This window comes from Triturus cristatus, chromosome 10 (genome assembly GCF_964204655.1).
Source record: "Triturus cristatus chromosome 10, aTriCri1.1, whole genome shotgun sequence".
Lineage (NCBI taxonomy): Eukaryota > Metazoa > Chordata > Amphibia > Caudata > Salamandridae > Triturus > Triturus cristatus.
The window spans coordinates 613565084-613587012 of NC_140593.1; the positions used below are offsets into that span (position 1 = coordinate 613565084).

Sequence of the window (21929 nt, forward strand, 5' to 3'; positions counted from 1 at the left end):
GCCAGTGACCGGTGGCATTCAGGATAGATGACCACAACTGTCGCGTCGCTTTCGTCGCTGATGGTGTTTTGTCTCTTCGCCCCCGTCGTCCAGGAGGGATCGATGACGATCAGCAGCTGGAGTTGGAGGGTCCCACGACGTCTGCAGCTGTTGGCGGTGTCGGCACTCGGATTGGAGCCAACAAACCTTGGCAACTGCAAGTCTCGGGTAGAGTGAAGATTGTGGATGGCTCAGACCAGCAATGTCCGAGGGACTTACCCAGCGAGGGTAAGTGAGGGTAGGCCCAGAGCAACCAGGCCAGCCCTTGGAATAGTTGAGGATGTCTTCAGGAGGGCTACTAGCCAACGGGCAAGCAACCGCGAAGACGCCTTTGCAGGAAAACTTCAGCAACAGCCCACGGTCACTCGGGACGGGGTAGGCTGCTGATCTTTGGTTCAGTACCTGCTCGGGACTTGGACATTAAGTGGTCCAAAGCACAGGTTTGTAGTTCGTCGTTCAGGGCTTGCACTCGAAATCAGTGCACGGTTCCCTGGTATTGTCGTTCCTCGTCACTCGTGGGGTCCAGACGCCACAGCTTCGCTGGGGACTCAAAATGGCCGTAGAGAGGTCAGGAAATCGACTTCAGGGGACGCAGGGACTTCGGGCTCCGGGGGGAGCGGTAAAGTTTGCAACCGTTGTTCAGTCCTTAAGGTGCCTGCAAAGCAGGGGAGCCACTCCTTGGCTCCAAGGGAGATCCTTCGGTCTTCTAAAGGTAGTAGAACGTTGAAGGGACCGGATTCTTCTTCGTAGAGCGTCGTCCAGGTGTAATCTGAATTGCATTGGCAATATTTGGTATCTTATACTGTAAAGATGGGAGGGACTAGCTCTATGGCCACTCCTCTAGGAGGGCCAGGGTAGGGGTGGTTACACCCACTTCCCTTTGTCCAGTTTCGCGCCAGGACAGGGGCAGAGGCCCCTGAACCGGTTTGAGCTGGCATATGCACAGAGGAGCCTACTGCTCCCCCAGTGCAGGACTTCAAAGGCACTCTAAGAGTGCACCCACCCAGCTCCAATACACTAAATCCTGTCTGGAAGGTTGTGACACCTCCCTGTGACAGGAAACCCTTTGTTGAGCTCCCTCCACTGCGAGTTTCGGTCAGCAGCAGGAGGGCAGCCCGGTGTCTGTGCTGGTGGCATCCATTTTGTGATGCCAGGGCTTTAGAAGATTTCTACCGTTTGGTACAGTGGGTACATGTCGTCCCCTCTAGTAGGGTGGGATCATACTCCCACACCAGTTACTGGTGTGGGGGTATGATTCCAAAACGTTTGACACCAAACACGACATGTTTTGATGCAGTCATTCCAAAGTTAGCATTAACCGGGAGGTTATAATGCACTTAAGAGTATATGGTTTAACCGCATCCACAAACAGCAGCAGAGAATAGACTCTGCCAGCTGCAGAGGGGTCCTGCTCAGGCAGAAGCACCCCCTCACATAGTAAACCATGCACCCTGCCCTTGGGATTGATAGGGCCTACCATAGTGGTGACTGATAGGTTCATATGTGTGTGTATGGTGAGATATAGAAACCTATACCTCAGTGAGGAGTGCTAACACTACCTCACACAGGCTGCAGTAGCAGGCCTGTGGTGTCAGATTGAGAATGCTTCCCAGGGGTGGCATAATACATGCTGCAGCCCCTGGTAGGCCTGTGAAGTACCAATGCCCTAGGTACCTAAGGTACCATATACTAGGGGCTCACAAGGTACCACAGTATCGAATCACTAGTGCATCTAGTATGCACATCAAGTTGTTTTAGGGAGTAAGCAGATAGGCTGGGGTCCTGAATAGCAGGATCCCAGCCAGACTAGTCAAAAACCACTCAAACACCAGGAAAAAAGTGGGGGCAACCATATAGTCAGATTCCACCTTCCTACAGCAAGGGAAAGAGCAAAGTACACGCAACAGTTACACCATCTCCCAGAGTAAGCAATTTAGTTAAGGGTGGCAAACTGACAAGATTATCTCCACTGCCTCTGGTGTCAGCTGGAAAGAGTTCAGATGTCCCAGGTAATTCTGCATGCACGACTGGGATGCTGTACTATTTCCCCCCAGCTTGGAGAGGAGGTTTGGTATGAATGGCAGCTTGAGTGGGGGATGTGGAGCAATCGAGTAACCAAGGGTAAGTGGAGAAATGTGCAGTAAAGCTGAAAGTTTCACAAATTAAACATGCTCTCCAAGGCTCGCCTCAAGGGACACTGGAGGCAGGGATGTGGAATTCCTATAGCCCAATGCCCAGGACATACTATTTGGGGACAGGGACAGCAAGATTTCATGTTTATTTTGTCCTTGAAACAAGTAGGTCCAACCCCCTGCAACACAGACCCTTTGGCTGCCAGATTACAGTACCATGTTATGAATTAGGGAAGAGCGCTGTCTGTAGTCCAGTTAATATTTATGTCCATATGTTAATGCTGTTTGAACTTGTATTTATGGTTCATTAATACAAAGCCTTTAGTTTAAGGGTAATCGCTCTAAGGAAATGTTGCAAGTTCAGACTGCACTACTACAGTGGTTCCAGTATAAAAAAGGGTACACATGTTTGCAAAGTTTAACAATTTAAGGCTGCATATAATTCTTCTAGGATGCTCTCTGATTAGATTCAAATTTATGAAAAAGCTTGAAAGCAAGATTGATGAATCGCTGCTTTCAAATTAAAATGTTCTTAAAAAAATTGCATCTAGGAAAATAATGTTTTGCTAAACTACTGTGTAATTTTAGATACCATTTCTTTGAAGCATCATTTAGTAAAATGTGTTGATGCATACTAGTATTTCCCCAAAATATTCATAATGGAAAATTTGTAACCAGTTTCAACCAAATTATATGAAATATCAAAATAATCAAGCATTGACAAAGCCAATAGGTATGACATTGCAGGTCATCCTTTTGGTTTTGTCAATGCGTGTCTTGTTTTGATATGGTTTTTGTAAAACTTTATGGTTGTGGGAGCTGCCGGGCCCTCATCTTTCAAACAAACACTGGCAAAAGCAAAAATATTTTTGGGGGAGAGAGAGAGAGAGAGAGAGAGAGAGACAGAGAGACAGAGAGACAGAGAGACAGAGAGACAGAGAGACATAGAGACATAGAGACATAGAGACAGAGAGACAGAGAGAGAGAGAGAGAGAGAGAGAGAGAGAGAGTTAGTTTTAATAAAAACATAAGGTCCTGGTTAATGCAAGACCTAAATAGGGGACCAATTCGTAAAAAAAAGTCACAAAAGTGCACCCATGGCATATGTATGTCCTTGCATTAGTGCAGATGTACAGTTTTCATGAATTTACAAGAACTTACAGAAGTAGGTCAGGAAATCACACTCCTAGAAAATATTTGTGAACTGCATTTTAGAACAAGCAAATATGCATGTGTAGCTTTGCTCATACGGAAATCTTTTGAGTGTTAACAAGTTTACACTCCCACCAACCACTTTTTTTCCTCAACCCTGGGATAAGTTTTACTTTTGTCCTTGTCAGAAGGAAATTTCAAACCTTTCCCTGTATGGGAAAATGTTAGAGAAGAGCTGATGAAAACCCATAAAACATGCAAGTTGGTAGGTTTGAAAAGACTCTAAAGGGCATTCCAACCATGGGAAACTATTGCTTACTGCTACCTCCAGCCCCAGTATGTAGATCGTCGGGAAGGTGACAAAATAAGGGAATTGCTGGTATTCAAACCCTACTATGGTATGTGTTCTGGAATAATCAGAGAGGCTATTATCTGAGCTCTTATATAATGAGATTGCTGCCATAATTTGTTGTTGCACTACATAGCACCAAAGGGACAAGTGGATTTTGTTACAGGAGAAGTAGATTTATGAAGCAACATGTCCAATGGACAAGTAGATATTTGATTAAACTCCACACCCCTGCTGGAGGGCATACAACGGCTGTCAAAGATTGTTTTCCGAGGAGGAGAACTAGAGAATGGCCCTACTCGGCAAAGATGCATTGGACTACCCTTAGCAGGAGATGCCACTCGTCAGCAAGAATACACTGCTCAGGAATGGGAACTGACATCCAGAGACCCTGCTAGGTGATTGCCGGTCAACCAAATCCCTTGATGGTGCACCAAATACCACAGTCTCAACACTTCCAGGCAAAGGAGGCAAGACCCTACTTCCCTTTGTTGACGTACCACGTCACTGTAGTGTTGTCCATCAAGATCTGACCAAACTTGCCAAGGATGGAGGGGAAAAAGTCTTGCGCGCCAGCTGAATATCTCACAGTTCCAACAAGTTGATATGGAGCACCTGTTCCTCTGGACAACAAAGTCCTCTGATCTCCAGATCATCCCGATGAGCTTCCCAGCCTAAGGTAGAAGCAACAGTCACAACTGTGGCCATGGCTGAAGGGGGAAGGAGAGGCCCTGCCCTGTAGTTACACCTTGTTCCCCCACAAAACCACTTCTACTGCAGTGCTATGGGAGATTATAACTCAGGTTCCCCTGCACTGACGTCACTGCCTGTGGAGGCATCACTGCTGGGTCCTCATATGCCAGACCACATGCTTGACTAGAAGAATACAGGAAGCTCACAGACCTATAAAACTCGAGAACTTCAGGACAGGAAGTGCTGCACCCTGTTGAAAGAGTGGAACCATTTCCGGGATGTCAGCCACCCTCCAAGGTGGAAGAAAGGCACGGAGATGGGTGGTGTCCACTACCAACCCTATGAACTGGAGTTCTTGGAAGGACCTTATGTGAAATTTGGGCTCACTGATCGAAAACTCAAGGTCGAACAGTAGCAAGTCTGTTCACTCCAGATGCCCGTGTACTACAGATGATGTGACACTACCTCCGGCAACTAGGTTTTTATCACCCAATCGTCCCGGTACGGGAAAACTGCTGCCTGATCTCCTGAGATGGGCCGCAACCACAGCCATTGCTGTCGTGAAGACTCGAGGTGGCAATGCTAATCCAAAGACAAAGACTGCTACTGGTATTCAGTAGAAGCCACTACAAAGCAGAAGTACTTCCGATGAGTCCACAGGACTAGTATGCGGAAGTACGCATCCTGAAGGTTCAGTGACACCATCCAGTCTCTAGCTTTCAACGTCAGGAACACTTAAGCTAGAATCAGTATTAACATTTTTTTTCCTTAAGGAAGACATTTCATTCTCAGAGGTCCAGGATCAGATGTAATCCCCCACCCTTCTTCGGCACAAGAAAATAGCAGGAGTAACTCCCCTTTCCTCCTCCAGCACTAGCTTTATAGCTCCTTTCTATAAGACTGATGTCACTTCAAGCTGTAGGATATGAAGGTGGTCTGGAGGGTGAGAGAAAGACTAGGGGCAGGATGGAGGGTGTAGCCTGAAAGAAGGGAAGGTGTGTATGTAACGGGTTAACAGGCAGTTGGCATTTAGAGATTTTAACAGTATGCTGACAGCTGTAACCACTTTCCTCCCTTATGTTCCCAGTCATTTACAATCCCTGTACGAGGGAACTCTGGGGAAAGTGCTTGCCAACTGACAGGAGGAGCAGGAAGCTTGGATGACCAAACTCTCTGATGGCGGATATGCTGAGAGGCAAGAGGATCACTCTGAGCGAGTTGATAGAGCCTAGCCACTAATCTATTCACCGGTGGCAATGTTGTGGGCTTCCCCAAGGCTGCGATGAAAGGTTGAATGGAAGCAGATGCTGTGAGGTCGGAGCCGATGGAAGTAGAACTTCCGTGAGGACATTAGTATTCACATCTACTGATGGGAGCTGCAGGTCCAGCACTTCCGCTGCCTGCCTGTCTACAGAGTGGAATGATAACACCTCTGGAGCTCAGGCCCAGTGGGAAACTTGTCTCTGTCAAAGTATCAAGTCCACTAGCCGAGGAAAATCTTAGCAATTTATATTGGTGTTCTTCTCAGTTGTCCTCATAGGTTGAAAGGGTCAGAGTCTGATCTGAAGAGATCATGAATTCTTTGCCTATAGTCTTCTTCTTCCATGGCCCTCTGGATTTCACTCTTGGACCCGCTCTGAGAAGTGGGCACTTTAGCCAGTGGCGGCGGCACTGACCTTGTCACTGGTGGAGTTGGTGGCACCGGCCATGGTGATCACAGGAGGACCACATAGCTGTGTATCAAAGTGAAGGCAGGAACAGACAGTGAGCCCAAAGGTCAGACACCATAGTCATGAAAATGGGGAGGCAAAAAGGCATCTTGGTGCCCAGTGGCACCCCGGAGGGAGCAGTGGACCTGGTGAAAACAACAAACAGTGTTGAGAAAGAGTGGTGGGTCCTTACTCGGAGTAGGGTAATCCAGATAAGATGGGAACCTGGGAATTCTGTATACATTGAAGCAGGCACCAGTGGATCTAGGCATGTTGACGCCAGGGGTGGCTCCTCCATTAGGGGGGAGGAGCGTCGCCCCACTGCTTTCTTGCAGTGCGAGAAGAAGAAACATAAAATGGTATTTTAAATACCATTGTATGTTTCTGCTTCTCACACAGCGAGAAAGCAGAAGGGTATGCCTGGTTGGGTGCGGGCGGGCAGGTCGGGGAGGAGAGGCTTACCCAACGCTGTGGGCCCTGACAGTTTGGTCGGCCCTCTGGGGCCGACCAAACCATTCATGCGCACTCTCCCTTTTCTCTATGTAGGCTGTATGCAGCCTACATAGAGAAAATGGGCTCCCCGTAGGCGCCTGGCTGGGCACTGTCCCCACCAATCACAACGCTGCCATTGCAGCGGAGTGATTGGTTTAGGGGAGGGGAGGGAGGCTGCCAGTTGCTGCTACCTGATCAGGAGAGCAGCAGGAGAACGCGGGACCTGGCCAGGAGCTGAGGCAGGGAGCCTCGCGGGACTCGGTAAAGTACGTTTTTTAAAAATGTATTTAAACCCGTACCATTAGCCGTTAGGTCTTCCAGCCATATGTTTGCTTTGTAGAATTACTCGCCTTCTGGCTTGCAAGAGGACCAGAACTCTGGATGGAAACTCTCCAGGGTAGTAAGAGATTTGATGTTAAGTAGGAGTAACTGGACCACTCTAGGGTAAAGCTCTGAGACTAAGAGCTCTACTCAAGACAGCAGTGGGTCGAACAGTTTAGTTTTTGTGTTGAAAGGGACTGCGCATCAGCTCCTGCTCGACAGCCTCCCACTAAAACAGAAACTGGGTCACAATACCTCGGTATTTTAGACATATTCACTGAAGAGACAGACCCAGGTGCTTATTGGTTTTACTCTGTAAAATTTCGAGCTTCACCCTCTCCCAGCAGAGAATTAACTGAACAGATAACAAAAAGATGGCTTCCGATTTGCACAGAAACATCCCTGTCTGGCTGAAGGGGTTTGTGGAGAGAGTAGTTTATAGCTCTACCTTGAATCTCTAGTCACCCCAAAGACTAAGAGCACTAGTGTCTTGTTGACACCCATGGATATAGAGTGAAGTCTTATTACTCTTGCAAAACCTTTCCCCAGCTGCAGGGGAGGAAAGATGGCCCTGTAATATAGAAGTTATTGCCTGTTTGGAAGAAAACCAGTGGACTAATTACAACTAAACAATTCCTCTGCCTTTCCCTGTAGAACTTCCCTCCAGTACTATAAGGTTGCAGGACGTCCAGTGGACACAGGGAGTTTTTGCTTCAAATAAAATCAGAAGACCAATTTGATATGGAGATTTTGTTAGGGACCTATACTGGAGGTGTGGGAAGTCTTAAAGATCTGAAGACTTTTTAACACGGTGCTCGTTACAAAGGACACACCCTGCGAAGTTGGAGCTCTGCTGCAGGTAAGCTAAGCTCTTCCTTTTTTAATACATATTTTCCCAAAAAACATAGTGGAGATTGGTTGGTGTCAGCACAAAAAATGAATGTAATATTGCCCTCCTAAGGCCGATTTGAGACAAGATCTAGTTGCTCTCTGCAGAAAAATAACTTGTACCAATAAGCACTACAATTCAATTGGATTATAACCTTTTTTTCGACATCAGATTTACTTAAATTCTTACCATTTTACTTATTAAATTCTTAATATATAACTCACCGATTACGTTCTTTATTTTCATTTGATTAGGGTGTTAAGACTATAAAATACCTTTATGACTGGGGTATAAAGGACTTTTCAGGACTTCGGGCAGACTTATGATATGACATATATGCCAACGGGGCAGTTTTTTAGAAACGGAAAAAATAGGTGGTAACTTGATTTGGGAAACAGACATGAACTTATTTTCTTAGATTGGAAACTGCGCTATACTGTATGGAAAAAAAAGGTAGAGGGGGAAGGGACGTGGATGCACCAAAGCATTAGTAGAATTTAATGCAATCATGTATAGAACATTTTACTAGATAAATAGCATATATAGGCGAGAAGAACAGGCTGTGTGACTTGCCCTCACAGAGAGTCTGAGCTGTGCAAGCAGGGCCGGTTCTAGGGTGGTGCGACTGGTGCCACCGCACCGGGTGCTGACTCTTCCAGGTGGCGCTGCATTTGGAAGTATGTTATGGCTTTAAAAGCACTTGACGCTGCATTGCTGGCCTCTGCAATTTTCATACAAAAATAAAAATGTCAAGCTAACACGGTGATTAATGTTCTTCCTGGAGAGAGAAGGAGTTTTGTCAAGTGTAAGTTTTAACTCATTTTATGGTAGCAAAGAGGGTTAATGTGCCTGCTGCAAAGAATGTGTACCATGCATATCACAAAGTGCATATAGTTTAAATAGGTCAGTGCTTTTGTCAGAGCGATCCTTTTCTTACTAGCAGTGTAGATGTTAAAATCCTACCATGGAACAGAGAACTAATAACTGTCATCAAAGAGCTGCAAGCTAACTGCAAGGCATAGATTTGAGCATTGTGATGTTTTCCTCCGTCTTTCATTATTCTAATGTTTCAAAAATGGTTCATTTTGTTAAAAATATCCTGGTTATTAAATGTAAATCCAAACCATGGGGTTATGTTTTAAATTCTGAGTCTGTTCTCCAGACTATGCTCTCTTAAACTATACTGTCTACCATTATGGATGACATGTGACATACCTTGTAGTCTTCTGGCTTATGTAACATTTGCTATACACTAATTTACACACATAGGATTGATTGCTTCTGTGTAATGTGTGTGATGTAAAGTGCTTTGACACTTTACACTGGTATAGGTGGCACTTTATAACTAATTAAATACATCTGAGAGAGAGTGGTTATGAAGACTTGAGGGGGCACTGTTAAAGGGTGGTAGTAAGGGAGCCTGTGGGGGTGCCCATGGGGGGCGCCAACAAACGTCGCACAGGGCTCCACCAGAGCTAAAGCCGGCCCTGTGTGCAAGTGCTGTGGAATAGTGGCTCAGTGAATAATAGGGTTAAACTTCACCCAAGAGGGTGCATAATCATTGAAGAGTCAGCCCAATGTTTGTTGTACTGGAGGGCTTGTGGACACTACTATTCATATAACGAAACCAAAACGACGAGACAGCCGTTTAGCCACTACTGACACAAGAGATGCCATTCATGGTGTCCGCATGGCTTTTAGCATGCTACCGAAACGTTTCCTACATAGATGCACATAGATTACGTTTTTACGTATTGATTGTTTAAAGGTTTGTCTTCAGCCGCAGACATTACATTTAAGATGTCATACTAGTGTGATTTGAGCCCTAATGAAAAGGTATTGTATGATGGGAGGTTCCTCTCTTGGGATCACTATGCTGGGCAAAGGTTTGTGCTTATTTTGTAAAATCTGTAAAACTTTTTTATAATAAACATTTTATTTTCATTAGTTAACTCAGAAGTGTGGCATGCCTGTATTCGAGAAAAGCCTTGCTTTTTGATTAGCCACAGAAATCAGCACACCTTTTAGGGGGCAGATTGTGTGGGCCTTAAGGGATCTCACTTACAGCTAACATCAAGACTGTGGCCTACCTCTTTTAAGGCCTAACAGTTTCAGTTCCTCCAACCACCATTACACATCTTTGATCCTCCAAGCAGGATCATTATGACTTCAGAACCAGTTATTTGGAGGCTACTTATAGCTGTGGCCACTGGAATTATGTAGCAGGGGTGCTCTAAATTATGTGGCAAGGGTGCTCAAAATTATGCGGCAGAGTCGCCTAAATTAAGCAGCAAGAAAAGCAAAATTATGCAGCATAATACAGCACATTTTTTCTAAGTATTAGTTCATTATTTAAATATTTTCACAAATGGTAATACTGTTTGGGTATAGATTACATCTCATCTGTGCCGTTAAATAACCAAATACAGAAATAAGCAAATGAAAGTTGACCAGTTAACCTACGCAAAGGGGGCCTACCACTGCGTACGAACACGTTGCAACATGTTTAGTAACTTTTGATCAGTCTGAGGTGGAAACATTTTCTTTTGGTTAAAATCTGCAAATTATGCTGCTGCTGATGGATTATGTGGCAAATGCAGCCAATTCATAATCATGCAAAAAAAAAAACTGCGGCCCCTGTATTGCATAATTCTAATGACCCTGTTTATAGCCAAACAAAGGGCCAAGACAGAGCATATGTTAAGCCATCACAGAGGGGAAAGGGCTTTAGCATTTGGTGATCGAAACAAGAGGAGTTTATCGATTAATGGGCTTATTACCACTTAAAACATGTTTAGGGAATACAGTTCATATTGAAGAGGTGTCATCCACAGTTGTTAAATTCCATGGCAGCTCATGGGAAGGGAGACGCCACCACACAAAGTAATATGCAGGAATTCAACATCATTATATGTTATTTTTCATGGAACAGATGCAGATTGTCTTGTTCACTGATTACCACTGATTAAGAGAAGAGAGACAAGGAGATAGCAAACTACAATGCATAAAAAATGAATGAGAATTGTTGGAGAAGGAGGGGCAAACCAGGAAGACTGCAGATTACACTTTTACGGTAAGCATATTATACATTAGACTTTAATTTACACTAATTGCAGGGGATATAAGAAGCCATATTATATGGGGGTAGAGGATGATCCAACCCGAAGATTTGAAGAAAGAATTTAGATCACTCTTAGAAGCAAATGAGAGGTTTATTGGTGGTCATGAGTAAACCAGGATGCAGAGATTTGAATAGACAATATTTGCCCACAAGTTCCTTAAGATAGTAAGAAAACCATTGTCGCCATTATTGAGGCTAGAGAAGTCATGGAAAAGATGCAAAACAGGCAATACATTTTAATAACACCTCTTATACCAGGGCACAATAACCAAGGGGAGGAATGCTTTGTGGAGAAGGGTTGTGTCCAAGCGATACAGTGGTCCAAGGATGGTGAAGGGAGTGGGGAAGGACGGACTTTCCTTACTGTACACATGGATGGAGTTTAGGGACAGTGCATGCGTTGAGTCAGAACGCTTAGCAGCGGACACCAAATGCTTGTACATATCTGGAGTGATGGGTTAGGGATTGAAACTTAACTCTTCGGTAAGAAGGATGTGACTACTAGAGAAAAAAATATTTTCATTGTGATTCTATGTTTATTTGATCTTGTTCTGCCCTTCTTCACAACAAATGCAGAACTCCCTTTATGCAGTCATGAGGAACCAAGAGCTTCTCAAAAAAGACAAAGTCACTCGAAATATTAGTGTTGCTTTATTTCGGAAGAGGATTACTATGCACTCTGCCCATAACCCTACGCCACCAATGACCTCCAACTAGAACCTCAATTTTATCCATATTGAGTTGTATGCAGATTTTTAGATTCACAGCTCTTGGACTTTTTAAGCTCTTTTATCAAACTGTTGCAGTTTGTTTCTTGAAGGACTGCGCTCATCTATTTTTGGTGTTTTCCTGGCTTGTGTCTAGTTTGAAGGAAAATCCCCCGACCCACACACAGTAGTAATGGTCCCTAAAAAGGAAGACTGCATGGAGACAAGATAAGATAGAGTATAGAGTAATGAGGGGGAAGACTTATTTTATTTACTACTGAAAATTGTTGAATTTGAAAAACTTTTGGGCATAGTTTATATGGTTAGGAATTCAAGAACGTTTGAGTAATGGATCAGTGAGATAGGTAATACTAGGGGATTAAAGCCATTGTAAAAAGAAATAGTAATTGTGAACGAATTGTAGTTAAGTATCAGAATGTGAAAATGTTTAGACAGGAAGATATAAAGGATTTAGAAAAGCGTGACGGCTGTGTTCTTTGGATAACAAAAGAGTAAAGAATCTGAAAGGAATCCTCCAAGCACATCTCGCAGACTAAAACATTTATAATCTGAAGAGGTCAGATCTGGGGCAAGATAAAGGCCCTTCTTAGACTCTGCTCGTGGTTCTTAAATATTTATCTGCATCGTTTTCGATGGATATGAAATCATAACATATTACCTTCAATGAGTTTCTTTAAAGTGGTATCAGCATAATGGAACAAATAAAATGGACATGTATAAAATAATTCACCTATAAATATAGTTGTCTTGGAGAGTTAAGGAATTTTATTTTGTGTGCTGCCGCACACAAGATGGACCAAAAGGAACAAATAAATAAGGGTGTTACAGAAGAAAACCTTACTAGGTATACGAATATACTATGTGCACTAGCCTATAAGGTGGCAGAGAGAGTCATAATGAAATACTGGTTGGGGGGGTGGGGTGATGTCCGACGTAGAAGAATGGAGCATTGCAATTGGTCAATTGATATATGAAAGCCAGCTGGAAAAGTAATAAGAACAGAATAGCCAGGAACATTCTAGAAAATATAGGGGCATGAAAGAACATATGGGATTGCCGGAAGTGGATTCGAGCAGACTGTTCTGGATTTTTTTTAAAACGTACCTGTGGCAAAAGCAGTTGGGGAAAAGAATAATAAGACTTCCTTTGAAAACTGAAAAGCGACGCGAGATGAAAATGCTAATTTGTTTCGTAACAATTAAAAAGAAAAAAGAAAAAAATCAATTCCTCACTATATATGCTAGGAATGTATTTCACCCTAGAGTACGAGCGCAGTACATAATGAAGTTGTGAATTTGAAGGCATGTGTGCAAGGCAGACACTAGGAGATAACGTAAAGGGTATTAAACAAACAGGGGGCAAGATTACATTCGCCATTTATAGTCTCTCCTGGGTTTCACCTCATGTCTGTGAGAAGATTGCCTCCTCGGCGTCGTCATGGAGACATCCCCAGATTTCCAGAGCAGCTGTAAACTAGCTTTGTTTATTTCATACAAATGCTGCTTTTGCTCGGGTTTCAGGATTGCTCAATAGGGAAGGAAAAGCAACATTTAACACCGCCGCCTTCTAGAGGCACTTTCACTACAAAAAGACGGGAAGCCTTTGGCAAAAAGCCAAGAAAGGAAAGAAAAAAAACTCAAACATACCCTGTGCATGGGCCTGCTTCTGAGTGATGTGTTTTTTCCAAATCAATCCACTGTTTTCAAATAATATTGTTAAAAGGAAAACGGGTAATTTTAGGCCATGTGAAACAATACCACCTGATGGGCAGATGGCGTGAGGGAATGTGCCACACAAAGTAATGCGTTTTACTACAAGTCACTCTATCTACCAGGTCACTCTTCTAGGCACTTTATGGTCTGTCAGTTAGCCCTGCCTCAACCAAATACACCATTAAAGGACGAGAGAGACAGTGTCCAAAATAAGCCAAAACACAGCTCATTATGCCTTCTTTGTTTATTAATTCAAGCGTTCCACCCATCAATTTGTTGTATTCTTCAATGCAACTCCCCAAGTTGGATGGATATTCCCAGATTTGGGTCACCTGCTCAATGCGCCACTGGAGCTAAGCTACACCCGACTGAAGGGCCCCCAACCATGGCGAAACGGGTCTTGGGTTGCTTGAGTTCTGGTCCAGGGAGGACTTGGCCTAGTAGTTTGGTCTGGAATGTTCCTATTGGAGTAGGGTCAAGACTGATTTACACATTGCTGGGTCCAAATTTAGGTGGCATGGTGTGCAAAATACAGATGGATTAATATGCGACCAGAGTAATTACTCTAGTGGCCGAGTTGAATTCAAGCAATCCCACTCATTCCATTTTTGGTACACTTCTTTGTCGATGGTAGCACTAGATTTTCTGTAGCTCAATGAATTGCGAAACCGTGTTTTCCCCAGCTGCCCATGCCTCTTTAGCCACCAACTGAACAGCTGTTTGAAGCTGGCCAGTGGAGAAGCGGTACACAGAAAGCAACACTTCGAACTGGCGGGGACCTGTCCCTCGTTCCTTCCCTGTGGCCACAGATAGTGTAAACAGACTTAGCAGGAGCACAGCATCCATTGGTGCAGCAGGTGCAGTGGCACCAGGGCCAACTGAACCCTGATTATTGCTACATATCACAGTTCAAGCAGCGGTCAGTGGTACCCATTTCCTTCTTTGCACTAGGGCCCATGGCACACTGGCTATGCCACTGAGACTGCTCCTGTGCTAGGGAGACTCACTGGATTCCACAGACCGAGGAGTACAGTAGGCCCAGTGTAAATGCAAACATATGTGATTCAACTCCCTGGTTATTGATTAGTCAGTCTGCTTTCTGACTGGGGGTGAGTGTTCGAGTTCCTCTTTACAATGAACGAAGCGAAGGGGGAGCATGTGTCCCACAAGGGTGTACCATTAACTTGGTCAGTAAAGGCGACTGACACACATGTTCGGTAAATGAATGGTAGGTAATTTCTACAACCTCTCGAGGTTTTATCAACCAAGGTGTGGAGGCAAGTGCCAGCCCGAAATACCTAGCTAACGACCCACTCACGGCCACAAGTGAAGGTAACTGGCTGTATATGAAGCGGTGTTTTGGATGCCCTGCCCAATGCTTAGGTGTCACTGTCGGGGGCTTAGCATCCATTGGTGCAGCAAGTGCAGTGGCAGTTTTCCAGATCTTTGCACTAAAGCTGATCTCTTTTTCTTCAACCGTCCAGGTTTGTGAAGGTTCCCTACTCTTGCCTCTCAAACAGCTATATTTTACTCCTAATGCCTATGATACCTGAATCTGGGTTAACTTCAAGCTTTTTTTGTCAGATCTTATTTCAGACTATCAAGTTCTTTTTTAGGATCCGCTATAATCATGGGCAATGGAATTACGCAACTCTGCAACTGCTGGATTTTCTGCATAATCAGGGATTTGCTGCATTTGCCAGATAATCCATCGTCTGCTACATAATGTGCAGATTTCAGCGGAAAAAAAATATTCTAGCTGAAGTATTTCAAAAGTTCCTAAAACGCGGCAACATGGAAGGCCTGTCGCAAAGGTTGACTAGTCACCTTTTTGTTGATTATTTCTGTATTTGGGTGTCAAAGTGGTGCTAATGGGGGAAACCTTTGCCCAGATGGTGTTAACCTATAAGAATTCCCAAATAAAGAGGCAAAGTTGACACAACAAAATTTGTTGCATGAGGCTGTATAGTTTGGCTCTTCTTTCTGCAGAATTTAGTCATTCTGCCGCATAGTTTGGTCCTCTGTGCCACATGATGCCAGTGGGTCTGTCTATAATTTTCATTCTACGTTGGGGCAGGCATTCCGACAGATCCCCGTTAGTAAGACCGACATGGGCAATTATACGGCTGATGTTCCTAGCATGTAAAGTTCAGGGACAGCCTTTTCTACTTCACAAATGGGGCTTTTGTGCGGTAACATTTTTAGTTTTGCATTCGATGCTGTGCATACTGTAGATCACTCAGCCATCTCATAACATAAACCACTTTAGTGGTGTTACAATGAGTAAAAGTGGTGTTTGTTTGATGCTGTTGTGAGTCAAAGTATTGGTGTCACTGGTTTGTAAGCACAATTACCATGCAGAGTCTCCCATGCTCAGAAGTACTGGAATTATGCGATTCTGCAGTCTTTCCCCCATAATTAAGGATTTGCTGCACTTGTCATATAAGCTATCATTTCTGCATAATTTCTAGATGTGACAAAAACAATTTGTTTCTAGCTCAAACCGATCAAACGTTACTAAACCAACGCCTCATGTGTTAGTTACCTCACGGTGGGCGGCCTTTTGTCACTCAGAGGCAAGTCACCTTTCAGGAGCGGATTCCTGTATTTTGATGTTTAACTGGTATTAAGGAGATGAAACCTTTGCCATACAAAGTTACGGGCACAAAATCAGATATTCATCGAAACAGGTTCACATTTACAATTTTGCCACAGGCATACAATCTGTCCAAGAGGCAAGTTAGTCACAGGGCACTCGTATGGCGACTACTCTATCGTTTTTGCAGGCAATCACGATGCAGGTAGGTTTGTACGAAATTCAGAAAGCTGTGAACCTCTCACAGCTTGGCTTGAAGAATATTCATTTTGTGCAGCTCTACTATAAATAGGCATATGGTTTAGTCACCGGTGCTCAGGAATCTACTTCCTTAATTAAACTAGATACTGAAATTGATCGACCAGGAGGCAACAAGAGAATCTCATTAATTACATGGTACAGACTCGAAGGTTAAAAATTGGGTTTTACCTTTCTTTAGTGAATGCAACGCAGAAAGGAAGAATGTCAAATAACCAGGGGGCTGAGGTGAGGCATTGAACTGAAAAAATCCAAGCACTCCAGGCTGTTGAGAGAAAAGATAAAATTGGTTAAGCATAGGAAAGTGAGCCACAGCTCACATCAAGGCAATTAATCACACTTTGTCAATGTGTTGTTAAGGTACAATGGAGGAATGAGCCCAACAATAACATGTCACCCTTACTTTGGAAGTATGACATTTCCATACTTTCCTAGTTAACCTAAGTACTGACACCTCCCATTTCTTTTGTATCCTTCCGCCCATAGTTCACTTCTTACAAGGGAAGCGCTTCACTTCCTTTTAATAAACAAAAATAAATACATTTAAATGAGAATTACAGTGCAAGCATGCACACATACTTATGATGAACTCACATTTTGAAATTCAGGCGATCAAAGGTTGCGGGTGCTGATATCAATGCAGATCGCCTCTCCCTCTGAAACAGATTCATATTTTTTGAGCTCTCTCAAACACTTTGTCCCACTGTCCTCCCAGAAATGTTTGTTATGGATAGATTATCCCTAATCTTACTTCTCCATGTTGACATACTCTGCCTTGGACACGCCTGAGATCAGATGTTCTAAACGAACAACGGGTGAGTGGCTTCACAGGGCATGAATGGATAGGCTATGTCTTATCAATAATGGCACTGAGAGGCCATCATACCCACAGCGCCGCCATCCAATGTGAAAGCTAGAGTTTGGCTTTTTGAGTTAAGTGCCTACCCAACCTCAGCCATAGGTTAGCTTCGGGCTAAGTAGGACGGCTGTAGATTTTCTGGATGGCAAACTGAGGTGAGTTTCTAATGATGTGTAGCCGGTCTTGTAGAAGATAGCAGAAGGTGGTTATAAATACACAAGGCAGTCCCATCACCTTCGTTCTTGCAGGAGAAACAGATAATCTGCCCCGTAAATCTTCGACATGCAATTGAACTGTCCTCTTCCTTCAAGTTTAATGTAAGAGAAATCTGGATAGCAATTAATGAAGATTACGTAAAAGCTTGCGTTTTTGGGCTCTCAAACATGCAGATTTCTGTGATAGCAGTTAACAATACCAACTTCAATTCAATTAAGCTTTTAGATTCAGATTTTTGTAAGAACTTCTCAAAATATCACCATCGACACAACACCAGGCTTATCCTTATGAGCAGCAAGGACGGCTGTTTGTGGTGTGCTTGGTCTAGTGCAAAATCCACCACAATTGCCAACAATCTCTTTCACTCCTGCTATAAGAATGTGGAAATGCCACTTGGACAGATTGAGCATCTACATGCAGTTAAGATAAAAATGTATCTCCATTAAGGAGTAAGGACCAGTGTTTCATGGCGGTACGTATTCCGCCTTTAAGATTCTGGAACATGCAATGGTTATCCAACATGTATTGAAACAGAGCACATAAGGCCTGCATTGAGCTGGTGCAGCTGTATGCCAATGTATTTGCATTGAGCTGGTGCAGCTGTATGCCAATGTATTTGTAGTTCTGGCTATGGCTACTGTTACTACATCAAGTAATTCTCCAGTTCATAGACAGAAATAGAAGGCTGTATAATTATGGGTGAATTAAATATTTACCATACTTCCTTTGCAAATCATCTGGGTAAGTATGGTGAAGAACTGAGCCCGGGGGTTGGAAGTATTTAAGGACTGCATTACCAATCATATTTTGTAAAAGCTTTAGATACATCTGAAAACTAGCAGAGAACTAAGTTTAAAGAAATAAAGTGTAGCATTATTTCTTGACCCATCTCTTGAACACGATTAAGACAAAGGGATTTGCAACCTGAGCAACATAATGAAAATCTGTTTGAAGAAGCCAAAAGAGAATAAAATCAAAAAAGGCAAGAAGCACTCTCTACATTTATGAGGACATGGAGAAAGTTGGGCAGTTTCCGGCTATAAGATGAACTCTGGGAACACCAAGGTGATGATGCCTCGGAACATTGATACTAAGAACATGGGAGAGACCATCAGTGCACTAAATTGTAGGTATCTGTAGATTAATATTCTGGACAGAATAGATTATAAATTTAAGCTTAATTTTTCCCAACACCTGTGTATAGGTGAAGATGATGTTGGACAAGAAACATTATCTACTGCTGCCTTTATTTGACTGGGTGAACTATGTTACAATAGCCATACTGCTAACACTTGTGTTATTATTCCAGGAGCAGCATATCCAAGTTACAGCTGAATTCCAACTTCTAAATGGAAACAGAGATTGATAGGTTTATCTGGAACAGTTATAACAACTGTGCCTATAAAAAAGAAAGTATGCCAAACTTTTCCCAATGCGAACTGTCCCGGCCTATATCAGCTGATTAAGTTTTGGGCTTTTCAATTGGAAGTAATTCAGGTATGCTTCGAAATTACAATACCTTCCTACTTTCTTTTATCCTTCTATTACTACTTGGTTTCTTTCAAATTTAATTTACCAAACTCTTTTAAAAAGATTCCTACAGGGAAAATGTTTGACATGGATGGAGATTAGAAATTTTACCCTGCTAGGAGATGCTGAGGTAACACACATTCAGATTGAGAAAAAAGCTAGTTTTTGTAGGAACGATCAACACCAACCAGGTTGAGAAATTAGAGGAAGTGCTGAAATGAGAGTGATTATGGACCACAACCGAGCTTATTTCCGCATCATGGACATGGTAGTTGGAACAGCTTCTCCGTCCTATGAAAACGGCCATCTAATTTAGAGAATATTGAGAGTATCACAGCTAGATGAGATTCTAAATAACTTGGAAGAAGGATGGCGATACCCATACTTATGAACTAAGCAACCATAGTTTTGACAGACAGCAAGGACATTTTTATTAGATCATTTGAGCTTACCGGACAAAGCATAATATGCACTAACTTCCAACAGCAGGACTTAATGTCCCTAGTATTGGGTATTTCACTCCTTACAAATAAAACAGAAATGCACTGTGTTACCATATAAAGGGCATTCAACAGTATAAGATAAACCTACCTACGTGCCCCACATCAAGTCATTCTCGCAAATGCAAACCAACTACAAATACAGAGAATCATCTCAGTCTGTAGAAAAAGTATTCTATTATTTCCTTGTGACTAATCTCTGGAACACACACCTAGAACTGATTCTTTTTCCCCCCCAGAGTAATGCATCCATTTACGTTCTACACAACATTCAGAGTTTTGCTGTGGTTAGAGGCGATACTGTTCAAGTATATACTAACCTCCTACATGCCGGAGGACCCAAGGATATTAATCAGCAAAAGGGGAAGTTTGCGGTTTGATTAAGCAAAAACGTTGTAGGTTATTTTTAGGAGGAGCTATAACAATTGAACACTGGAAAAGAACAGGACTATATTTTAAGGGCCATGATAGCGTTTTTACACTAGTTCTACTTTCTCAACAAGTGAACACTGATTAGTTAAATGTGATTATTTTATTTGTAAGCCTTGATACCCCTTGTTCCACCTACTAGCCGTCTGGTGGGTCAACGGCTACCTCATACAGAAGGCTCAGCTGCATCAGCAGTAGTGTAGCGAGAGTGCCTTGAGACCAAATGGAGGCAAAAGACACACAATTGATGGACGGAATGCAGAACCAATCAAAACATTCACCCCCAGTCAAGAGATCCGGGTTAAATCCATCATTCTTTTGCTCACCATGCCACCCCAGTTTAGACCTGGCCATATGCAAATCAGACTTGGCCCTGTGCCTTATGAGAACAGTCCAGCCCGAACTGCTAAGCCAGGTCCTCCCTGACACCAAATGGAAGCACGGACAATGGGTCTTCCTAACTCCTGGCTGGGTGCAACCGACCTAAAAGAGGGAAATTGTCCCCTTAGGCTAACGAGACGCCACGCTGCTGCTGTACCAATGATAGCTACACAACCACGTATGCACTTGGGCATCAGCAAGCCCACAAACAGCAACTGCTGCTTTTAAAACTCAATTACATAGAGAAAATGGTTCCCTCCAATGAAAGTGAAAGACTCCCACACCCCTACCATGTGTATGGGTAAAACCAAGTTAAGTTACACACCCAAAGCTCTCGGCAAAACTAAAACAGTCTTTAAAGGGCTTTGCTGCACACCTTATCACTGATAAGAGATTGGAAAACACTTGGATTTCCCACAGAGGCAATCCAACACAAGCAGAGGCAAGAAAGGAATCCAGCTGTGCTGTGAGAAATGCCACATGCCTTGCCTGTATCCCTTTGTTTTGCTTCTGTTAGCAATTGTGGATTTTTGACCTCTGCGTGACCTAGAGTCTACTTAACAGAACCCAGAGTCCCATACTCTGGGAACGCTCTGCCATTGGCCCATTGCCGTGGGCCCCTCCAGACTCCATCAGGACACTAAGATGTTACTGAAAATGTCAGCTATTAATAACTCTTGTACGTCAGAGGTCTCAGCACAAAGCACCCTGCGGTGCTTGCTAGAAGTAGTTATGAACTGCAGAGTGCACGACATGACACCCTTGCAATGTGAAAGTATAACACACAGCCAAGCAACGTGCTACACTGTGACAGCTGTTTGCTGCAAAGCCATGACTCGCTGAAATTAAATGTATTTTATGCATTAATTGTAACTCCGGTTTAGAAAACATCGGTTCTACAAATCCCGAGTGAAATCTGGCCGAGAGATTGAAATCTGTTCTCCTATTTGAGCTATTTTAGTTTTATGAAATAGGAGGCATGGAATACTGGGCTTAATCGAAGATGGAACAGCAGAGCTCTGGAATCAGGCAGCACCCCATGTCCACTTTCTCACTAGTACAGCCAGTGCTTTATTTGAGCCAGTGGTTTCCGGTACTCGGCACCAGCACTTAATCGTCAACACTGGCGCTTATAGCGCGAACTCGATCAAAAGTATTGGAGCGCTTTTCATGAATACCAGTTAGGGACACATTAATTTTTGATAGGCACGGGGAGATTAAGTGATTTGCCCAGAATCACAGGATGGTGAGCCTACGCCGAGACTCGAACCTGGCTCCCCAGCTCCAAAGTCAGCAGCTTTGGCTGTTACGCCACATTGTCTCCCCGTGTGTAGGGTTTCATAGTTACTAGTTGGTTCTGTTATAGGCAGCATTATTAGGAACAATGGGCAGGTGCATCTGTCTCCTGACGAGAGCCCCGGCACTTGTTCTACCAAAAATCAACCACCGAGTACAGCCCACCCAACTTCCAAGGGATTACGACACTGATTGTAAAATATTTTCTGCATAGTCTCTTTGAGCAGAGAACTTGATTAAGGTGGGATGGCCACTCACATGAAGTAGCAGTGAGGAAAACAAAAAAGAAAATAATAACTGGAATGCTTGAATTAATCAGCCACTGGGAATTATTCAGAGTCACGTCCCGGTCCATAGTTTGTATAGCCACATCCCGGTCCATCCTTTGTATAACCACATTCCACCTCAGACAGGAACCAGCCATGTGCTCATCAGCCTTAGTCCTGCTCCAATAGGAACAGTCCAGCCCGATCTACATATGGCTAGTGTCCGTCTAGAGTGGCTTAGTGGGTGAACAACAATGGTCT

At 43.5% G+C, this 21929-nt stretch overlaps 1 protein-coding gene across 1 annotated transcript in view; it reads right to left on the reverse strand.

The window, feature by feature from the left end:
* Window positions 1–21929, reverse strand: part of TXNDC11 (thioredoxin domain containing 11) — a 440118-nt gene that overhangs the window by 223854 nt on the left and 194335 nt on the right. The window contains exon 5 of the mRNA XM_085632134.1: window positions 16363–16456. Coding sequence (XP_085488260.1) covers window positions 16363–16456 — 94 coding nt within the window. The remainder of the gene's footprint in view (window positions 1–16362; window positions 16457–21929) is intronic.